Source organism: Triticum aestivum, chromosome 3B, assembly GCF_018294505.1.
Source record: "Triticum aestivum cultivar Chinese Spring chromosome 3B, IWGSC CS RefSeq v2.1, whole genome shotgun sequence".
Classification (NCBI taxonomy): Eukaryota; Viridiplantae; Streptophyta; class Magnoliopsida; order Poales; family Poaceae; genus Triticum; species Triticum aestivum.
In genome coordinates, this window is record NC_057801.1 from 63,625,049 (window position 1) to 63,646,092 (window position 21,044).

The window sequence follows — 21,044 nt, forward strand, 5'->3', positions numbered from 1 at the left end:
CGCGGACTTCGTACACTATTTACTTATTTTGGGACGGAGAGAATATTATTTTCTTTTCTTTGAGTTTTTACTGCAATTTTATTTTCTATGCTATTTTATTTTTAATTTCACTAATTTCTGACATTTTTATATTTCCTTCCTATTTCTCTTTTATTTTTTTATGCTTCTTTACTGGTTTCCCTTATTTTTGGTTTCTTGCTACAAAAAAATATATTTTTAAAAATATACACATCTTTCTATAATTGTGCAAACACTTTTTAAATCATACAAGCATTTTCTTAAAAAAGGCATGAGCATTTTTTAGTTTCATGAATATATTTTATGTATACATGAACAGTTTAGAAAAAATGTGCAGCACAATGTTTTTGTCTCATGATGAACATCTTGTAAAGTACATATTTTTTGGCCCCAAAATACGTGAACATTTCAAAAATGTACATAAGTGGACATCTTTTATTCTGTTTGCGATTATCTTTTCCTACGTTTTTTTATTTTTTATTTTTATGTTTTTCATCTTGCCTGTTTTTTTTGGACTTTTCCCCTTTTAACACTTTTTTTTAAAACACACGACGAACATTTTTGAAAAACATGATGAATATCTTTAAAAATATGAGATGATTTTTTTAAAGAGAATGGAGAATTTTTAAATTCATATTGAATAATTTTAAAATACGTGATGATTTTATTTTTGAGCATGAACCTTTTTTAGAACACGCTCGGCATTTTTACAGCTCACAAGAAGCGAGTTATAGAGGCACCTTTTGGGGACGCTGGCCTGTGCAGCGCAGCTCGGGCCAGGGAAAGGAGCCCCGCTGGGATCCGGCGAGGGGAGATGGAGGCGACGGGATGGCGGCCGGGCGTCGGCTCGGCGGAGTTGCGGCCGAGAGGAGGGAGAGGAGGCGGGGTGGCGGCTGGGCTCTGACTCCGACTGCCCGCACGCCGACGCCGTCGCTGGAGAGAAGCGGAGGGTGCGTGCTCAAGCTCAACACTGGGGCAGGTCAGTGGCCGCCACACCGCGCCGTCGACACCCCTGCTGCGGCGCAATCGCTGTCGTGCTGTCGCCCAGCCCTCTCTGTTTCGCTCATCACGCCCCTTCCCCCTTGGGTCAGCCAGCCAGGTAATCTCAGCCACAAAAATCTTTGTTGAATACTAATAATGCACTGGGAGGATTTCTCAGGTACAACAATTTATATACTACTCCCTCCGTTCCCAAATACTTGTCTTTCTAGGCATTTCAAATAGACTCAACATACGAATGTATGTAGACATTTGTTGAAATCTTTAGAAAGACAAGTATTTAAGAACGGAGGGAGTACTTCCATAAGTCGACAGAATCCCCTTTATTATCAAAAGAAGTATGACCGTCTTGAAGCGCTACTTGGCCTAATTTATTCATCATTGGGCAGTTGGCAGTGACGAATGTTAGCAGTAAATTACTACTCCCTCCGTTCCTAAATATTTGTCTTTCTAGAGATTTCAACAAGTGACTACATACGGAGCAAAATGAGTGAATCTACACTCTAAAATATGTCTACATACATCCGTATGTTGAGTCCATTTGAAATGCCTAGAAAGACAAATATTTGGGAACGGAGGGAGTAGTACACAGCAACGACGCTAATACTAAGCAGCTCGCCAGTCTCTTTCACAAGACTCAGCACAGCCGCCTTTGTTGAATAGGCTGTCTGTTTTACCCTGCATTTTTCTAATGAAGCAGAGGAGGGGGGCTTATTTTTGCCAACTAGTGTTGTCTCTCTGGGTATCCAACAAGTGCTTTATTTGCTCTCTTGCTTGTATCCAGCAGGCTGCTAGTAAGGCATCAGGAAATCAAGAAGAGAATTTGAAGATATCGTTGGCGCTATGCATCTACTCCACTCGAAGGAAATTTTGTCTTGGCGCGCCTGTTCGTTCCTTTGCTCTTGGTCCATTGATCACTAACTCAAGCTGGATTCAGCTGGTCCGGCGGAGACAGGAAACAGTTTGTGGCTCTGTGCTAACACGCTCCGTGCCTCTCTCCTCTTGCAGCACGCTCGTCAGTGGCTTATCAGTTTAGTTACTGACTCGTATTCAGGTACATATTCTACCTCAGTGGTCTGCACTTTGATCCATAATCGCACTGTTCGGCACTCCTTTTGTTCACTATTTTTTAGATGATCTACTTCAGGTGATGGCAGCATGGTTTTATTCTTCGTGACTTGATTGATGATCTTCTGTTCTCTATTTTTATCCCGGCCTGCGCTCAACCTTGTGAGGTCTTGAAAGCAGTGATGGGTTGGTCGAAGCTAACCGTGTCTTCAAGGTGATCAATACTGATTCCTACTGTTGATGATTTGTTCCTTGTTGGAAGACTGCTTTAAAAGGTAAACATTAATCTGTCTGTTTCATACTTAGATTAACATATACACTTATTTTCTGTGGCTCAATATGTACACTGTTATGCAGCTGCCATGTGATGGCCCTTCAACTGACAAAAACATACTAATAATTCATTTTAATGTACAAAACTTGAGCACGTGTAAATTTGTAAACACAAAAACTGAAAATATGGAATGCCAATTCAGGGTTTTAGACCACAATATGTGGCACTACTCAGGGTTCTGAATTTGTATGTACTCCCTCCGTAAAGAAATATAAAAGCGTTTAGATCACTACTTTAGTGATCTAAACGATCTTATATTTCTTTACAGAGGGACTACATTACAGAGATTCATTATGCTAAATTTATTGAAAATGTAAATAGCAAGTCACTAGTGATATCTTTCGCACCTTCTAAGACTTGTCTCAGTTTTGAAAGCATGTTTATCTTTTGAATTCATTTTCACTCTTTAGTTTTGCTGCCATCCCCCAACAGGTCAACCTGGTGTCGTGGGTCTCCTGAGCTGAGTTTCTCAGATCAATGGCAGCCATACTAGAATCTTTGCTTGGATCATGTGTCGATAAGTTGCAAAATATTATTAGTGATGAGGCCATACTAATCCTTGGGGTGGAAGAAGAGCTTGCAGAAGTGTTGCGACGGGTAGAACTAATACGTTGTTGTATATATGATGCTGAGAAAAGGAGGACAAAAGAGCTTGCAGTGAACAATTGGCTTGGTCAACTGAGAGATGTTATATATGATGTTGATGAAATATTGGACATCGCTAGATGCAAAGGAAGCAAGCTACTGCTTGACCATCCATCATCATCAAGCAAATCAGCTGCCTGTAAAGGCCTTTCGGTTTCCTCTTGCTTTTGTAACATCGGGCCACGCCATGATGTTGCTGTTCGGATTAGAAGTCTGAACAAAAGGATAGAGAACATTTCAAAAGATACAACATTTTTAACATTCAGCAGTAGTACACAACCTACTGGAAATGGTCCAACATCCAAATTGAGAAGAAGTTCCAACCTTGTTGAGCCTAACCTTGTGGGAAAGGAGATCATACATTCTAGCAAGAAGTTGGTAGACTTAGCACTTGCTGACAAGGCACATAAGTCTTATAAGCTTGCTATTGTTGGAATAGGAGGAGTTGGTAAGACAACACTAGCTCAGAAAATATTCAATGACCAAAAAATAAGAGGAAGCTTCCAGCTACGGGCATGGATTTGTGTTTCACATGACTACAATGAAGTAACTATTCTAAAAGAGGTTCTTCGAAATATTGGTGTGTATCATGAGCAAGGCGAAACCATAGCAGAACTGCAGAGAAAGCTTGCAGAAACAGTTGAAGGGAAGAGTTTCTTTCTGGTTTTAGATGATGTGTGGCATCCCAATGTCTGGACGGATTTATTAAGAACCCCATTCCATACAACAAATTCTGGAGTAATATTGGTAACCACACGAGATGATCAAATTGCAATGAGAATAGGCATACAACATACCCATCAAGTTGATCTCATGTCAGCAGAGGTGGGATGGGAGCTACTTTGGAAGAGCATGAACATTGCCGAAGAGAAAGAAGTGCATAATTTGAGAAACACAGGCATGGAGATTGTTGATAAATGTGGTCGCCTCCCTCTTGCAATTAAGGTTACTGCTAGTGCTTTGGCAAGCAAAGATCTAACCGAGAATGAGTGGAGAAAGTTTTTAGGCAAATACTCTGGCTCCCATGGGATGCTCTCTGATGAAATAGAGGGCGCTCTATACCTAAGCTATGATGAGTTATCACATCGTCTGAAACAGTGTTTCCTTTACTGTGCTTTGTATACTGAAAATTCTATCATTTACCGTGGTGTAGTTACAAAGTTATGGATTGCTGAAGGCTTCATTATGGAGCAACAAGGTCAGCCACTCGAAGACACAGCAGAAGGGTACTACTATGAGTTAATCCATCGGAATCTCCTCCAACCAGATAACACAATTTTTAACCAGGCTCAATGCAGAATGCATGACCTCTTAAGACAGCTTGCTTGCAAATTATCACAGGACGAATGCTTTATTGGAAACGTTGAAACATTGAGGGGTGAGAATATGTCAAAATTGCGACGCCTTTCTGTTGTCAATAAGAAGGATAAATTAGTGTTAACTAGCATGGATAACATGGTAGTTAAGGTGAGGACATTCCTTGCTTTTTATGGTCCATGGAAAATTGAGGATACATTCTTCAAGAGATTTCTACTTCTTCGTGTTCTGGCCCTGAATTACTCAATTGTGCAAAAAATTCCAGATTATATAGGAAAATTGATCCATCTACGCCTACTTGATCTTGGTCATACTGGCATATCTCATCTTCCAGAATCCATTGGATCCCTAAAGAACCTTCAAGTGTTGAGCTTGATAAATTGTGATGCTCTGCACAGTCTTCCATCGGCGATGACCCAATTGTGTAATCTACGATGTCTTCGTCTTACTGGTACAAAAGTAAATCGGGTTCCAAAAGGGATAGGGAAATTAAATTTGCTCACTGAATTACGAGGATTTCTTGTCGGCGACATAAGTGATAATGCTGATGTACAAGATGGGTGGAAGTTGGAAGAGTTGTCTTCTTTGCCGCAAATGATGTATCTTAATCTTGTTAAATTGGAAAGAACAGCTCATTGTCGTACAAATGTAGTGCTGGAGGACAAAAAGCATCTAAAAGAACTGGTGCTAGAGTGGACCACACATGGAGAGGGACCATATTCAGAAGAGGTTAGCAATGCTGAGAAGGTCTTTGAGCTGCTAGTACCTCCACGCAACCTGGAAACCCTCTATATCTTTGGATTCTTTGGTCAGAGGTATCCCACGTGGTTTGGTACCGCCTGTTTGTCTTCAGTAACACACTTGTTCCTAAAAAATCTACGATCATGCGTGGATCTTCCACCGGTCGGACAGCTACCAAACTTGAAGTTTCTGAGAATTGATGGAGCACATGCAGTTACCAAGGTTGGACCTGAATTTGTTGGCTGCAGGGTGGGTGAACCCATAAGCAACGAGTTCATTGCTTTCCCTAAACTTGAGTGGTTCTTCATCAAGGATATGCCCAACTGGGAGGAGTGGTCTTTTTTTAAGGGAGTGGAAAATGTTGTTCATGAAGGAGGAGAGGATGGTGGTGATGAGATTCATAACGGTGATGCTCAATCGACACGATTGCAACTACTGCCTCGTTTGGCGAAGTTGAAAGTTGAAGGTTGCCCAAAGCTGAGGGCTCTCCCACAACAGCTTGGAGAGGACACCGCCAGCTTGAAGGAGCTCTTGTTAATTGGAGCGAACAACTTGAAGGCCGTGGAGGACTTTCCAGTGCTCGAGCTCCTTGTGATTGAGGATTGTGAAGGCCTGGAGGAGGTCTCCAACCTCCCTCAAGTGTCAAAACTACAAGTACGTGGTTGTCCAAACTTAAGCCATGTAGAGGGGTTGGGCAATTTGCAGCAGCTGGGATTGGGCGAGGATATGCAGGAGATATCTTCCCGTTGGGTGCCTGGGCTTCAGAACCAGCGCCAGCGACTTCATGGCGAAGACCTGGATGTCTACACACTATCTACCGGTTAGATGGCAAGGAAAGCACAAGGTATGAACACTGCATATATACTGGTTGCACATTTTGTTTTGTGTCTTTGGTTGTGTGAACCACATTTAATTTGTATTCTTAGTTTCTTATAACACAATTTTCTGCCTCGTCATATTGGATAGCTGCATAAATCGTACATATTGAACCATTAAACTTATGCAATATAATTGCTTAGATCTATTGTGGTTGCAGATGTCCAAATGAGCTTTAGTAAATGTCCACATGCATGTACCGTATACACTTATGCTGGACTGCCACACGTTTGTCATCATTTTGTCCTTGCTTAACCCAGGAATACATTTCTGTTACTTTTGATTACTGTTTGTTCCCTAATTCAAACTATGTGCTGAACAAAATTGTGGCAGCCTGGACTGATGCCACAGTTCACTTTGACGGGCAAAAAGCGCATGAGATGTACTAAGCCTGTCAATGGTAAAGATGTGCAAGTACCTTGATCTGTATCAACCTGGTGAAGGAAGTGTCCTGCTTCTTTCTCTTAGGGCAAGTGCCCTGCAATGCATCGAATTTGGTCTTGTAATTTTTTTTTCTGAACTTGAGCCAGAGACCTTTGCTATACTGAAAATGTCTAGTATGATTTCGTTCTTTGGATGTACCCGACCGATTTCGTTTTATTTACCTCTGAACTTGGGGCCAGAGGCCTTTGCTATTCTGAACCTGTATTGAATATAACAGGTGATTCTCACTTTGGCATGATTGAATTCTCTGAGTAGAAGTGATGGGTTTGGTTTTGTTTGTTTCTGAACTTGGGTCAGATTGTAAATGATAAGCAATAATAGTGCATATATCCTGGTTGTTGCAGGAAGTGGTTGGTGGATGGTGACAGAGCTGCAGACTGAACACGGCACGATCGTGTGCAGTGCGGTGAATTTCGGGAGCACAATGACGGGAACCTCAGCGGAGGGCGGAAATGCGGAAGATGACTAGGGCAGAGGCGCGCAGCTGCACTTTGAAGCAGCTGTCTGTGGAAAAAGCATCAAGTATGAAGGGCAAGCTCTGTTCTGCAGCTGTTCTTGGGATTACAGATTAATTTGACTACTGGCTATGATTAAACTGAAGCGAGGTGTGTCTCTTGTGTAGTACTCCCTCTGTAAAATAATGTTTTAGATCACTAAAGTAGTGATCTAAAACGTCTTATATTTGTTTACATGGGAAGCAGTATTTGCTTACGCATGGAAGATCCCACATAGATGATCCATCTTGTGCTTAGGACAAAGGTTAATCAACCGGCTGTACTCATGGACGAACTGCAATCACCATAAGTTTGTACTGTTCTTCTTTTTTCACTGCACACAATTAAGTTTGTGATCTACTGTTTGAGCATTTTTCTTTGGTCACTGGTCATCAGCAAGTTATAATGCTAGTTGGACCGAGCATATTTATTATTCTTATTCATTTTTAAATGTTTAAATGTATTATTTGAGCCTGTTTTTTCAAACAACATATTGGATTTAAGTATTCAACTTTTTTAGCTTCTATGAAACGGAAAACTAGAGCCTGGGCATGGGCCCAAGAATTAGCCTCAGGCTCATGTCATCGTCCTGGACTACCCATGCCAAGGTTTATAGGCTCTGTTTGGTTCGGCTGTGGATTTCTAAAAGCAGCTGTGAAAAATCTGCTGTGGAAAAACAGCTGTGGAAAATCTGATGTGAAAAAGATGTAGGTCATTTGACAAACCAGCTGATACAGCTTTTTCAGATTTTGGCCCGCAGCGGAATCAGATTTTGGAAAGCACGTCCTGGACTGCTTCCGTTTTTGGTTCAGATTTTGGCAGCGGATTTCTGGAATCGGTTTCTGCTGGGTTCACCCTTTGGTTCAGATTTTGCTGCACGACAGCGGAATCCGTCGATAAAAGCTGAACCAAACAGGGCCATAGTAGTCTTGCTGAAGGTTCTACAGTAATTGGGCCGCACGCGAGGAGAAGCAGCGATCGATCCCTAGCCACCCTTGAGGCGACTTGAGCCAGTTTTCTTCGTTTTTTAGTTTTCTTTTGTTTCTTTTCTTTTTTTCTTCTCTTCTTTTTCATTCTTTTTTGCATTTGTTTCTTCGGTTTTATTTTCCATTTTCCATTTTCTTTGTTTTTTTGTTTCTTTTTTGGTTTTATTTGTTAATTTAGTTTTCATCCTACATGTTTTGTATATATGTCAACAACATTTTTCTAATACATGTCTAACATTTTTACAATACAAATTTAACATTTTTAATGCATGCTTAACATTTTTTATATACTCATTTTTAACATTTTTCAAATGCTTGATTAATATTTTTCAAATACAACATTAACATATATTAATACATAGTCAACATTTTTGAATGTTTCAGTTTATGTTCCTACCTATTGTCTGGATATACCAAGAGAGATCTACGGATACACACTTTTAAACTTTTTCAAATGCATCATTAATATTTTAAAAATACAATACTAACATTTTCTAATAAATGGTCAACATTTTTTGTATGTACATTTAATATTTTCTAAATGCTTGGTTCACATTTTTTAAATGCAATATTAACATTTATTGACACATGGTCACATTCTTTTTAAACACATTTAATATTTTTCAAATGCTTGATTCACATTATTTTAAATAATTGTTCAATATTTTTTCAAATGCTTCATTAACATTTTTATATACAATATCAAAATTTTCCATCATTTTTTAATACATGCTTTAAAAAAGTTTCTATACACATTTACCATTTTTTAAATTCTTGATTCAAATACTTGTTCTCCATTTTTTTCAAATGCCTAATTAACATTTCCATATACATGATAGAAAAAGTCAACATTTTTTAATACATGTTCAACATTATTTCTATACACATTTAACATTTCCCAGATGCGTTATTAACATTTTTTAAACACCTGTTCAACATTTTCTCAAATGCTTGATTAAGATTTTTTAAATACATGATCAACTTGTCTCATAAAAAAATTATTTTATTATTATACATTTCTATACACATTTAACTTTTTCAAATGCTTGGTCAACGGTTTTCAAATGTTTTATGTAGTGTGATTTTTTGATATATTTATTTGGAATATTTTGAAGTATAAACAAAAGTAAAAAGGAAAGCCAAAAACAAAACAAAAAACGTAAGAAAAATACAAAATTGAGGTTGTTGTTCCCGCGCGCCTGGGTTGGCCCAACTGGCGGTCTGGCGCCACCCTTCTTCAGCGAGGGTTCCCACCGTCTCGCTCAATGCGAGACATAGGGGCGCCCCTGCAAGCTATCTAATTTCCCCCGTAGTCGATCCGTCTTCTCAGACACATATGCCCTCTTTTCACGTCCACCACCTTCCACATCGATGACAACCCTGGAGCCATTGCCTCGCCTTTCCATCATAGTCAATAACCAGAGGAACATTTTAATTAAGGGAAAAAAGCAAATAAATTCAAAAAATGTTTTTGTGTGTGTGATAAACACTATTGAGTGTATCACGTGGGTAGTTAGTTTCATTAGTAAAAACATTTGTAAAGCTCATGGTGAAAAAGAATGATGCTTCAAGAAAGCTGTTTTTGAAAGCATTTTGCAGCACTAATTTTCCTTTTTTTAACCGGTTCATCAGGATTGTCTTTTTATCACAAAATTTGCACGTAGGCGAAAAACTAAGCATTGTTTGTTGCAAGAAAAAAAATCAAAACCGCGCGAAAGAGCTCATTTGGGTTAAGCCGCCAGCTCCCTCTACCGGCCGCACAACCAGAGCGGCTCGACGACGGGAGGAGGAGGCGGAGGCCATGGTGGAGGCCAGCATCGGTGCCCAACCGCCCGAGCCCGTGCAACAGCCCGACAACTTCGACGCCCAACCAACTGCCCCCGTGCAGCGGTCCGACGACCGAGACCGCTACCCAGGCTCAGACATAGGGATGTGTGGACGCCACATAGGACCCCCGGATTTGTAGGGGCCCAATTTGCGAGGAGAGTTGGTATAGTGCCTTGCTGCGACCGTGAAGGGAGCGATTGCTCATGTGCGCAAGCATCGGGTAGGCCGGCCCAGTACTTTGGATCAAACACTTGTATGGAAGCGATAGGTTTGATTCGTGTGTGTGTGTGTGGTGGTGGTGGGGGTGGGGGCGGGTTTCTTCTATTTACTTTCCCACAAAATCAAAGACTAAAAATGTCCAAGAAAATTCATGAAATTTATAAAAATGTAAAAAAAATAATGAATCTGAAAAAATGACCATGTTTTTAAAGAATGTTCACGAATTTGAATAAGTCCACAAATTCAAAAAATGTTCACATACTTGAAAAACTGTTTTCGCGGTTTGAGAAATTTTTTCGTGAATCCGAAAAGTGTTCGTGGATTCGAAAGTGTCCATGATTTGTTTTACAATACGCGCCGCAGTTTTAGTTATTTCGCATGGCAAGCGGGGGCGTTCGCCGACAATTTGTCCCCAACGAACGTTCTCCAGATAATAAACACCTAAAAAAAACAGTCTTTACCGAGCCCAACCATCTCTACTCGGCCGGGCGGGCCCAAACCCAAACCCAAAAGAAAGAGGCGGGAAGCCTCAAACGCACCCCGCCTATTCGGCGGGAACGGGCTTCCATTTCAGGCGCCACATAAATAAAAGCGAACGCCACTCCTCTGCTCCCACCCTTTCTTTCCCCCCAAATCGCCCGGCACCTCGAACCCCCATCGCCTCCAGCCCAGAAACCCTAGCCCCATCCCCCCACCCCGGCCCCGATGGCGAGGCCGGCGAGGCGACGCGTCGTGGAGGAGGAGGAGGAGGAGGAGGAGGAGGAGGAGTCCTCCGGCGAGGAGCAGCAGGACCAGTCCGACGCCGGCGGCTCCGGATCCGGCGAGGAGGAGGGGGGAGGCGGCGAGGCGGAGGAGGAGGTGGACGAGGACGAGATCGAGGCCGTCACCACCGGCGCGGGCGCCGACGACGAGGAAGAGGAGGAGGACGGCGGCGAAGAGGACGAGGAGGAGGAGCCGGAGTCCGACGACGACGACGACGAGGTGAGCGTGGGGGCTAGGGTTCGGGTGCTCGATTTAGAGGGTTTCCGTTGGTGATTAGTTTGGTTAATTCATGGTTATCTGCATCCCGTCCGGGCTTCAATAATAATTTGGAAGCATTCCCGCATAGTAGTACTAGTAATAATAAAAATAAAAATAAAAATAAAATAAAATCATTTTTTAACAATATATAGCAGCAGCAGCAGTAGCAGTGATAATGATTTTGAGACATTACCAGGTTTGAATATACCTTAGATCTGGACTGAAATGAAGCCACTGTTTTGAAAAAAGTGGCCCTTTTCATGTCTTAGAATGTAATGTAATGCAGTAGTTGTCCAGATGCCTGCAGTCTTTGTGTTCTTGTGCAAAGTAGGAAGCAGGGCAGAGGTGGCTGCAATGGTGTTTGAGCTTAATCAGTTAACCTGCTTTGGTAATATTTGCATTATTTGCGCCTGCCTAACCGTTTCCGTTGCAGGCCGAAGACCCTGCTGGAATTCCAGAGGTAGGGAAGCAGGAACGAGCCAGGCTCAAACAACTTCAGAAACTGAAGAAGCAGAAGATCCAGGAGATATTACAGACCCAGAATGCTGCCATTGATGCTGACATGGTGTGTTTCTCCTTTTGTGAGATCCCCCCTGAATATAATTGCCTTCTGCAGTTGATTTGCATCATGTGCGCATTTGATACACGTTTTTTGGTGTATATTGCATTCTCATCATGGTTTTGATCACAGAACAAGAAAGGGAAAGGGCGACTGAAGTACCTACTGCAGCAGACAGAAGTATTTGCCCACTTTGCAGAAGGAAGCCAGGCTAAAGAGAAGAAGCCACGTGGAAGGTGATTCTTGGTTATGTTTTTTTTAAAGCAAATCCTTGGTTATGTTAGTGCCACTATATAGTACTTTACTATGAACACCCATCTTGGATGACCAATAGAAATTGCAGCCACATGTGCACCGATCTAATTTGAAACATCAATGAAAATTGAAATTTTTTTCTCTCATAGCACTACTTCCATTTGCATTTCCCAAACATACGGTTCTGTCCATCCTCATTTCCTGTCTTCCTTAATAACCATCATTAAGTTATAGGGTTGCTAACAGCAGCTTGCGGTCCCTCTTCCCATTGAGCTCCACCACTGCAGCAGCAGCAGCATCTAGCCCTACTGCACTGGTGTTTTTGCAACAGCAGCGTGTCACTGTACAGTGACTGCAGTGCAGATGCACACGCGGTACACGGTCAATGTCCATCTTCTTCAATCATATTGCAGAACGATGAGGCGACCTAAAATCCTGTCTCCTTTTCTGGTTAATAGTAGTATGGAATTTCCAGGAGTGCACTTCTTGTGAGGAAATTCATTTACTTTTTATTTGTATTTCTAGCTGTGCGATTATTTTGGATTCTAAGTACACCTGTTAATTTTAGCAGTTTATTTTATGTTATAGTAAATTAGCAATAGCTTTTAGCTTAATGTTGTGGGCGCTCCTGTTATTCTGTATGCTGGGTTGCGAGTTTAGTCCATTTACTCCTAGATTCTTGTGTCTCTTTGTTCTATTTGTTGCTAATGTGGGTCACACTGTAGGGGACGCCCTTCCTCAAAGAGGAGGGCAGAAGAGGAGGATGATGAAGAGTACCTCGAAGAGGAGGAAGATGCACTTGCTAGTTCAGTCGGAACACACTTGCTTGTGCAGCCATCATGTGAGCCTTTCCTTGTTGACCATTGGTAGCTGATTTATATTACACTTCACTTCTCCTCAATAACCAACTTAAGCCGGCATATGCTACTCTTTTCTTGCTAGCTACATGGATTTCTTTCCATAAGATCAAAATGACAATGAAATATGGCATACATTCAGAAACACATAACTAAACAGTTTATTGTGGCAATGAACCAACTTTGTTCTGTAGTTGATTATCAGCAACATTGTTTTCCAATCCAAGCAAGCATATATTTGATGGCTTAAATAAATTATAAATCAGTAGTGCATGTATTTGAGTGGAACTCCTTGTACTTAGACTAAACATCATAAAGTTACACTTTTAAGAGACCCTTATGTACCATGCCAACTAGAACTTTAAAGTTTTGGTTGATGTGGCGAAGTTAGGGGATAGAAGAGCCCCCTACAGTTCCCCTTGGGGCTGTGCATCCATATGAGAACCATGTTTTTTTGACTTGTAGCAATCTCTGTATTCACTGTAACAGGCACAAATGAGCATGTGTTACAAGTGGCTGGGTTGGTTAGCAACTTAGCCTGTTGATTCGAACATGATTTTGTTTAAAATTGTGTAAGTGAATGTATGCTAAAGACTTCCGTTTTGTAAAACGAACATCATCATATTTTATTTGTGATAGGTTGACCAGATTATCTGTAGTTCTGGACTTCTAGTTCCATGAAACTTAATCATTATTGTATTTTGATTTCTAACTAAATCTGAACTATTTATAATGGATGGGTCTTTTGTTTTATTTCTACCAATTATTTCATATCGTCAAAAGCATGCTGATGCTAGCTGACCCTGTTCTTGTTAAAATCAGCTAATGGCACCAAAGTCCTTTCTAATAGGATGACATCTTCAGTTTTGTCTAGCATATGTTAACTACCAAATGGTTGCACACTTATTATGTTGCTTTGCAGGCATAAATGGACAAATGCGAGATTATCAACTAGCTGGGCTTAATTGGCTAATACGGCTGTATGATAACGGCATTAATGGAATATTGGCTGATGAGATGGTATGTTTGATGTGTTAACCACACAATAGGCTAGTCGCTAAAACCCTTTCAGTATTTTATTCAATCAGTATGGTGGTAATGTTCAATGCAAGTTACTAACCTTATCCTTGTCTTGCCATTTATTTACTCAGGGTCTTGGGAAAACTCTTCAAACTATTTCACTGATGGGCTATCTGCATGAATTCAGAGGAATAACTGGTCCTCACATGGTTGTTGCGCCAAAGTCTACTCTTGGTAACTGGATGAACGAAATTGCCCGTTTTTGTCCCATTCTGCGTGCTGTGAAATTCTTGGGAAATCCAGAAGAGAGGGTTGGTCTTACATCCCTGCTTTTCAACTATAATTGTTACTTCAGCTGGCATGTTAACTATACTTTGTTACTGTTTGATCAGAATCATATAAGGGAGAAATTGCTACAGCCAGGAAAATTCGATGTGTGTGTGACCAGTTTTGAAATGGCAATCAAAGAAAAAAATGCATTGAAGCGTTTCAGTTGGCGCTACATTATTATTGATGAAGCTCATCGGATAAAAAATGAAAACTCTCTTCTGTCTAAGACGATGAGGCTTTTTAGCACTAACTATCGTCTACTCATCACAGGCACTCCACTCCAGGTAGGTTGCCTTTGGCAGTGCTATTTCTTTGTATTATATACATACAACATGCATTGCAACCACTGAATATATTGTTTTATATTCGTCAATCTTATTTCAGTTTCATCACTTACCGATGTAATGTATTGCAGAACAATCTCCACGAGCTTTGGTCTCTACTCAATTTCTTGCTGCCTGAGATATTTAGTTCTGCAGAGACCTTTGATGAGTGGTTCCAAATTACTGGTGAAACTGATCAACAGGAGGTTGTTCAGCAGCTTCATAAGGTAGGGATATAACACTCATGCTCAATGAGTGCCAGTATGTTTGAATTAGCATTATAATTCATGCTTGTAATTTTTTTGAAGGTTCTTCGCCCATTTCTTCTCCGGAGGCTTAAATCTGATGTCGAAAAGGGTTTACCTCCAAAGAAAGAAATTATCCTTAAAGTTGGGATGTCTCAGATGCAAAAGCAGTACTATCGAGGTCTGCTTCAGAAAGATTTGGAGGTTATTAATGCTGGTGGTGAGCGTAAAAGGTTGCTTAACATAGCTATGCAGTTACGAAAGTGCTGCAACCATCCATATTTATTCCAAGGGGCAGAACCGGGCCCACCTTACACAACTGGTGACCATCTTATTGAGACCGCAGGTATGTTTTTCATGCTGACCATTTTGTTGTTGCAATTCTATAATCCTGCTTTGGTTGCTTAATAACGACTCTTGTGATATATACTGTAGGGAAAATGGTTCTGTTAGATAAATTGCTGCCCAAATTAAAGGACCGTGACTCCAGAGTGCTTATTTTCTCACAGGTGATCATCTATCATGTACCATACCGATTTACATGGCAGTCTAGATATCACATATTAGGAAATCATGGTCGCACATGAGTTACTAAACACATGCACCTTGTTACAGATCATTGATTCCCCCCAAAATACCTTGCTTTGTTTGACATATCACTATCTGCAGATGACCAGGCTTTTGGATATCTTGGAAGATTATCTTATGTACAGAGGGTATCAATATTGCCGAATAGATGGAAGTACAGGTGGAGAAGATCGTGATGCATCCATTGATGCATTTAACAAACCAGGAAGTGAGAAGTTTGTTTTCTTGCTTTCAACCAGGGCTGGTGGACTTGGTATCAACCTTGCCACTGCTGATGTTGTGATTCTTTATGATAGTGATTGGTAAGCTGTTTTTTTTGGACTGCAAACTATAAATCTATAAGTTGAATCTTATGTTTTTTATGGTTCTAATGTATCTGCAGGAATCCACAAGCTGATCTTCAAGCTCAAGACCGCGCGCATAGGATAGGTCAAAAGAAAGAAGTTCAAGTTTTCCGATTTTGCACCGAGGTTTGTTAAGTTAGGTTGAGAATATCAAAATATTGCTTTTGGCAGGTATGTGTCTAAACAATGAAACTAAATTGCAGTATACCATTGAGGAAAAAGTGATTGAGAGAGCGTACAAGAAGCTTGCATTGGATGCTTTGGTTATTCAACAAGGACGATTGTCAGGGCAGAAAAGTGAGTTTTTGCTGCTTGTTATTGCTATCTTTTGGAAGATTTTGTTGTTGTTGTAAGTAGGATATGTAATAGTTTGACCTTATTGTTTTCTATGCAGCTGTCAATAAGGATGACTTATTGCAAATGGTTAGATATGGTGCGGAAATGGTGTTCAGTTCCAAGGATAGCACAATAACAGATGAGGATGTTGACAGAATTATAGCTAAAGGAGAAGAGACAAAAGCAGCGCTGGATGCAAAGATGAAAAAATTCACAGAGGATGCCATTAAGTTTAAAATGGATGACAGTATGCACCTCTCTCTCTGTCTCTCTAAATGTAACATGGGTGATAGTATGCACCCCTAATCTCTCAAATCATTTTTTTCTCTGCAGCTGCTGAATTGTATGATTTTGATGGTGACAAGGTAATGATCTGCTCACTTGATCATGCACTTGAAATTTAGTTAAATATCTTATCAAGTACCAACTGACTCTGCTTTTCGTTTGCTTAAAGGAGGAAAACGAGGCTGATTTTAAGAAAATTGTTGCTGAGAATTTGGTGGTCGAGCTACCTAGGAGAGAAAGGATAAGGAAGTATGCCACTCATATTTGGGGTGTTGCATTATGTACTGTTTACTTGTATTTACCTAACTTTGACTTGTTTTTGTAGTTACAATGAGTCTGAATACTTCAAGCAAGCACTTCGCCAAGCAGCACCAGCTAAACCCAAGGAACTACGGATTCCAAAAATGCCAACTTTGTAAGTTCTTTCAGTGTTACTATCTATTTTGATTTTCTTAAAAGAAAAATCAATCCTGCTTGTTGCTTGGTATTGCCTGCTCACTGCTTATGTGTTTATGTTAGGCATGATTTCCAGTTCTTCAACAGTCAAAGGCTAAATGAGTTGTATGAAAAGGAAGTCCGACACCTCGTGGTAATTTCTCAGCTAGATATATGTTGAGGAACAGCTTAAACATTTTTTGCTTCTTTTGTGCTTGCCCCACTACCCAGTCCATTGTTTCCCAGTTGTCATTGATAATCGGTGCCCAACTTTATAATATCTTTACAATGCAGCAAACCAACCAGAAGAAAGATACCATTGATGGTGAAGATGAAGGTACTGGTACTGCTAACTCTTGCTTCTCTAAGTGCATTACAGCATCTAACTACACCATGCTAATGATATTATTCTTCTGCAACACTCAGATCAGGTGGAGCCTTTTACTGCAGAGGAGCTGGAGGAGAAGCAGCGGTTATTGGAAGCGGTAGGATTATATGCAATATGAAAGAAACATCAATCATCTTTTTAACTCTCCTGACATTCTGGTTTACTATGATACAAAATTTAGGGTTTTCCAACATGGACTAAGAGAGACTTCAACACATTTATTCGTGCTTGTGAGAAATATGGTCGTAATGACATAAAGGGTATATCCTCTGAAATGGAAGGGAAAACAGAAGAAGAGGTTCAACGATATGCTGAAGTTTTCAAGGAGAGATACAAGGAACTGAGTGGTAAGCAATTGAGTCAATTCATCATACATCATGAAATATAGGGTTATTATGTAAATCCTCATCAGGCAACTTGCCTCAATAACAACTGACTGTTTTGCTTGGGTGAATGGTCAACTTTAAACGAATGTTCACCCTGACTAATCTGTGTGTTTGTCCCTGTCTAATCAGATTATGATAGAATTATCAAAAACATCGAAAGGGGTGAGGCAAGGATAACTCGCAAGGATGAGATTATGACAGCCATTGGGAAGAAGTTGGACCGCTATAAGAACCCATGGTTAGAGCTGAAAGTTCAGTATGGCACAAACAAAGGGAAGTTCTATAACGAGGAATGCGACCGTTTTATGGTATGCCCTCTCCCTTCTAGTGCATACCGCTTCAAGTTTGTGACATGATCATAACAACAACCTGTTATGTTTCAGCTATGCATGGCGCACAAGCTTGGTTACGGGAAGTGGGATGAACTTAGATCTGCCTTCCGCAAGTCACCCTTGTTCCGATTCGACTGGTTTGTGAAGGCAAGAAGTGCCCAAGAGCTGGCTAGGCGGTGCGACACGCTTGTCCGTCTAGTTGAGAAAGAGAATCAAGAACACGATGAGCGAGAAAGGCAGGCACGGAAGGAGAAAAGGCTTGCTAAGGTAGTTTCTTATTGTTGAACATCTTGATTTTGTTCTTCTTGCGACATTACTAATCCTGGTGATCATTCCTTTGTCATGCAGAAGATGACACCAACGAAGCAAAAGATGACACCAACAAAGCAGAAGATGACGCCAACAAAGCAAGCTGCATCAAGGGTTCCAGACGGCGAGACGGCTCCAGCGAATCCATCCAAGAAGGTAGCAGTTTCTTCTTGTTGAACGTCACTGGCCTTGATTTTGTTCTTCTTATGGCATTACTAATCTTGGCGATCATTACTTTGTCATGCAGAATAAGACACCAACAAAGCAGAAAATGACACCTACAAAGCGGGCTGGTGAGACGGCTCCAGCGCCCTCATCCAAGAAGCGGCGGCAGTCCCTTATGGACGATTTCCTGGGCTCGGTATGTCCAAGCAAAATCCTTTCTGTCAGTTGGTCAGTCCAGCGCAAGCTGAAGAGATGATTATGCTGCTGCCTACTGACCTAGCTAAGCTGAAAACAATGTTGCAGGGAAAGAAGGGGAAGGTGTAAGCGCAGGTGATCCGACGTTGTCGCTTTGTCAGGAGATGTTTTGGGCTCGGCTTCTTCCAGCGCTTAAGGCCTCTTATATTAGTGTAATATATGCTCGATGAATTGTTGGTTAGGTTAATCACTGTCGAAGTAAGTTTAATGTCATGTATTGTGGCGCCACCTGTAGTGAGTGCATCAGGATCGGTTTGAATATTGAATGTTGGCCGGGCCTTTTGGTGCTTGCGGATGAAGATGGTATGCAAACGGCTACAAGAATTGTTTTAGAAAGGAAATGCATTGAATTTCAATTTGCTCCACATGAATCATCTCTAGTTCTCCACAGTAGTTTCTAACACAAGTGGCTAGCCACCTGTACCCAGCACAAGCTCACTTGAAGCCTTCCATGTTCAGTGCCGGCGAGGTCCTCCGCCCTTCAATGTTCAGTGCCGGCGAGGTCCTCCGCCCGGCTGCTGTTGCGATCAAAGGAGTGCTGGTGGTGCTGCTGTGCGCGGTGAGGAGGTCATGGCGCTGTGGGGGGTTCATTAGACTTTGTAGAATCAGTTACATTTTCTAAAAAGAAGGCAGACTCATTTACAAGACTTGCTGAATAGCTCCTTCTAAATGGCATTCCACTTAACAGTTTTGCTCAACGGTAGTGGACTTAGCTAGGGTGATGTCCTCTTGCCCATTCTTTTCATAATCATCATGGACTCTTTATGCAAGATTTTTGAAATTGCGAGTAGTGTGGGATTTCGTACCCTTTCAGAAATAAACACTGCATCGCGCAGCGATTCTCCATATATGTAGATGATGTGGTTGTCCTCCCGCAAAAAAAAAGTAAAAAGTAAAGAAGATGTGATTGTCTTTCTAATAGCCAAACACAATGATGTTGTTGCTGCTAAGCTTCTTCTGGAGATTTTCGTTGTTCTTCGCGGTTGAAGTGCAACGAATGCAAAAATGCTCTATTTCCTCAATCTTATGTGAGGAGGATCTGATTGGTGAATTCGGAAGTTTGTTCAGCTGTCAAACTGGGAAAGAGAATTTTCAGTGTGGCCGTGTGTATCTTTTGATGCGTAGGCTGGGGGTTTCAATTTTCAACTGTCTTTTTTCGAAAAAGAGAGAATTTTCAATCCTTATTGATAAATTAAGAGATAGATTTAGGCCATGGTGTACTGGTTTTTTGTACCAAAGTGGTCGTTTAATCCTAGCCCAAGTCATGTTGTCGGCCGTTCTGACTTTTCACTTAATGTTACTTACCCCCCTCCATGGTTGTTTAGATTGAAAGATTCGGAGAGCCTTTCTTTGGAAAGGTAAGGAAGCGGTTAGTGGTGGTCATTGCCTAGTGAGTTGGAAACAAATTTGCTGGCCCAAAGAAAGTGGAGGACGAGGCATTTTAGCGGACATCCTATTTCGCACGGCACACACGTGAACATATTATTTTTGTTCTTTCCTTTGTTTTTTTATTTTTGTTCTTTCCTTTGTTTTTTCAGGATTACAAACAAGTTCGAATTTTTTAAATGATTTTTTTACGAAACAATTGAGAAATCATAAAATGTTAGTGAATTCAAAAAATATTTCATGATTTTGAAGAATGTTGGAAATCATAAAATATTAGACAATTACAAAATGTTCACATATTAAAAAAATTCAACGTTTTGAAATATTATTCGTGAAAAAAAATAATGATTTAAAAAAATGTCTGCATACTGAAAAAATGCCCGTCAATTCATTTTTTCACAATTTTAAAAAATATTCGCGAATTTCGAAATAAATCTCGCGAATTGGAAAAGGTTCAGGATTTAAAAATGTTCATGAATTTGTAAAAATCTTCATGATATGAAAACAATGTTCACGAATTCCAAAAAATATACATGAGTTAGAAAATGTTCACAATTCCAAAAAGTGTACACGAACTTGAATGATGTACATTAAATGAAAATGAAAGGACAAAAAGAAAGAAAAATAACTAAAACAAGAAAGAAAATTAAAAAAGTAAAAGTAAATCTAAAAGAAAAGACAAAAATTTTAAAAGGAAAAAGAAAGAAAAAGCGAAAATGAAAAAAACAAAGGAAAGAACAAAAATAAAAAACATAAAAGACCAAATGTATGCTGCATTTAAACAAATGTTCATGGACTTCAATAATATGTTCATAACATATCTTTAAAATGTTTATACACTGTAAATATTGTTCGCATAGGTTTTTAAAAAGTTTAGTATCATTAAAAAATATTAGAATATTTAGTTGATTTTTTCGAGCACAAATGGAAATATACATTCAAAACAATTACTTAAAAAAGATTTTTCATTTATTTAAGAAATATTAAACATGTATAAACAATTTTTTATATGTATACAAAAAATGTACAACTTGTATGGAAAGTAATAGACATCAAAGTGTATATTTGAAAAAATAAATCAAGTATTTAAAAATTGGTAAATGTGTACCAAAAAATGTCCTATTGTTTACAATGTGTGTAGAAAAAATGTAGACATGTATTGGAAAAGTTTAAACGAAGGAAAAAGAAAAAGAAAAATACTAAGAAAATCAGTGAAAATTAAAGAAAGAAACCAAAAAAACCTAAGAGAGAAAGAAAT

General features: G+C 40.1%; 2 protein-coding genes across 9 annotated transcripts; both read left to right on the top strand.

Annotated features, from left to right (window-relative positions):
* Window positions 1–770: 770 nt before the first annotated feature.
* Window positions 771–7,296, top strand: LOC123068593 (putative disease resistance protein RGA4). 7 transcript variants are annotated; one of them, XM_044491201.1, is made up of 6 exons: window positions 771–1,117; window positions 1,802–1,903; window positions 2,026–2,071; window positions 2,165–2,360; window positions 2,852–5,966; window positions 6,787–7,296. In XM_044491201.1, the coding sequence occupies exon 5, from the start codon at window positions 2,897–2,899 to the stop codon at window positions 5,945–5,947; it is 3,051 nt and encodes a 1,016-aa protein (XP_044347136.1). In that variant the 5' UTR covers window positions 771–1,117; window positions 1,802–1,903; window positions 2,026–2,071; window positions 2,165–2,360; window positions 2,852–2,896; the 3' UTR covers window positions 5,948–5,966; window positions 6,787–7,296. The 7 variants fall into 7 exon arrangements, with proteins under 7 accessions (XP_044347136.1, XP_044347137.1, XP_044347135.1 ...); XM_044491202.1 differs by having other exon boundaries at window positions 1,805–1,903; window positions 2,151–2,360; XM_044491200.1 differs by having other exon boundaries at window positions 1,805–1,903.
* Window positions 7,297–10,593: 3,297 nt separating this feature from the next.
* LOC123068594 (probable chromatin-remodeling complex ATPase chain) lies at window positions 10,594–18,765 on the top strand. Of its 2 annotated transcripts, none has more exons than XM_044491205.1 (26): window positions 10,594–10,949; window positions 11,422–11,553; window positions 11,680–11,783; window positions 12,528–12,643; window positions 13,582–13,679; window positions 13,811–13,990; window positions 14,072–14,293; window positions 14,425–14,559; window positions 14,641–14,923; window positions 15,013–15,086; window positions 15,247–15,467; window positions 15,548–15,635; window positions 15,713–15,806; window positions 15,904–16,092; window positions 16,179–16,210; window positions 16,300–16,379; window positions 16,456–16,545; window positions 16,650–16,719; window positions 16,860–16,902; window positions 16,992–17,050; window positions 17,135–17,300; window positions 17,469–17,647; window positions 17,723–17,938; window positions 18,023–18,136; window positions 18,228–18,341; window positions 18,449–18,765. In XM_044491205.1, the coding sequence occupies exons 1-26, from the start codon at window positions 10,674–10,676 to the stop codon at window positions 18,467–18,469; spliced, it is 3,396 nt and encodes a 1,131-aa protein (XP_044347140.1). In that variant the 5' UTR covers window positions 10,594–10,673; the 3' UTR covers window positions 18,470–18,765. The 2 variants fall into 2 exon arrangements, with proteins under 2 accessions (XP_044347140.1, XP_044347139.1); XM_044491204.1 differs by having other exon boundaries at window positions 10,595–10,949; window positions 18,020–18,136.
* The last annotated feature ends 2,279 nt before the right edge of the window (window positions 18,766–21,044 follow it).

Coding starts and splice junctions, on each gene's coding strand:
- LOC123068594 (XM_044491204.1), top strand. CDS start 10,674: ATGGCGAGGCCGGCGAGGCGACGCGTCGTGGAGGAGGAGGAGGAGGAG. Junction 10,950..11,421: donor CCGACGACGACGACGACGAG/GTGAGCGTGGGG, acceptor TTTCCGTTGCAG/GCCGAAGACCCTGCTGGAAT. Junction 12,644..13,581: donor CTTGCTTGTGCAGCCATCAT/GTGAGCCTTTCC, acceptor GTTGCTTTGCAG/GCATAAATGGACAAATGCGA.
- LOC123068593 (XM_044491198.1), top strand. CDS start 2,897: ATGGCAGCCATACTAGAATCTTTGCTTGGATCATGTGTCGATAAGTTG.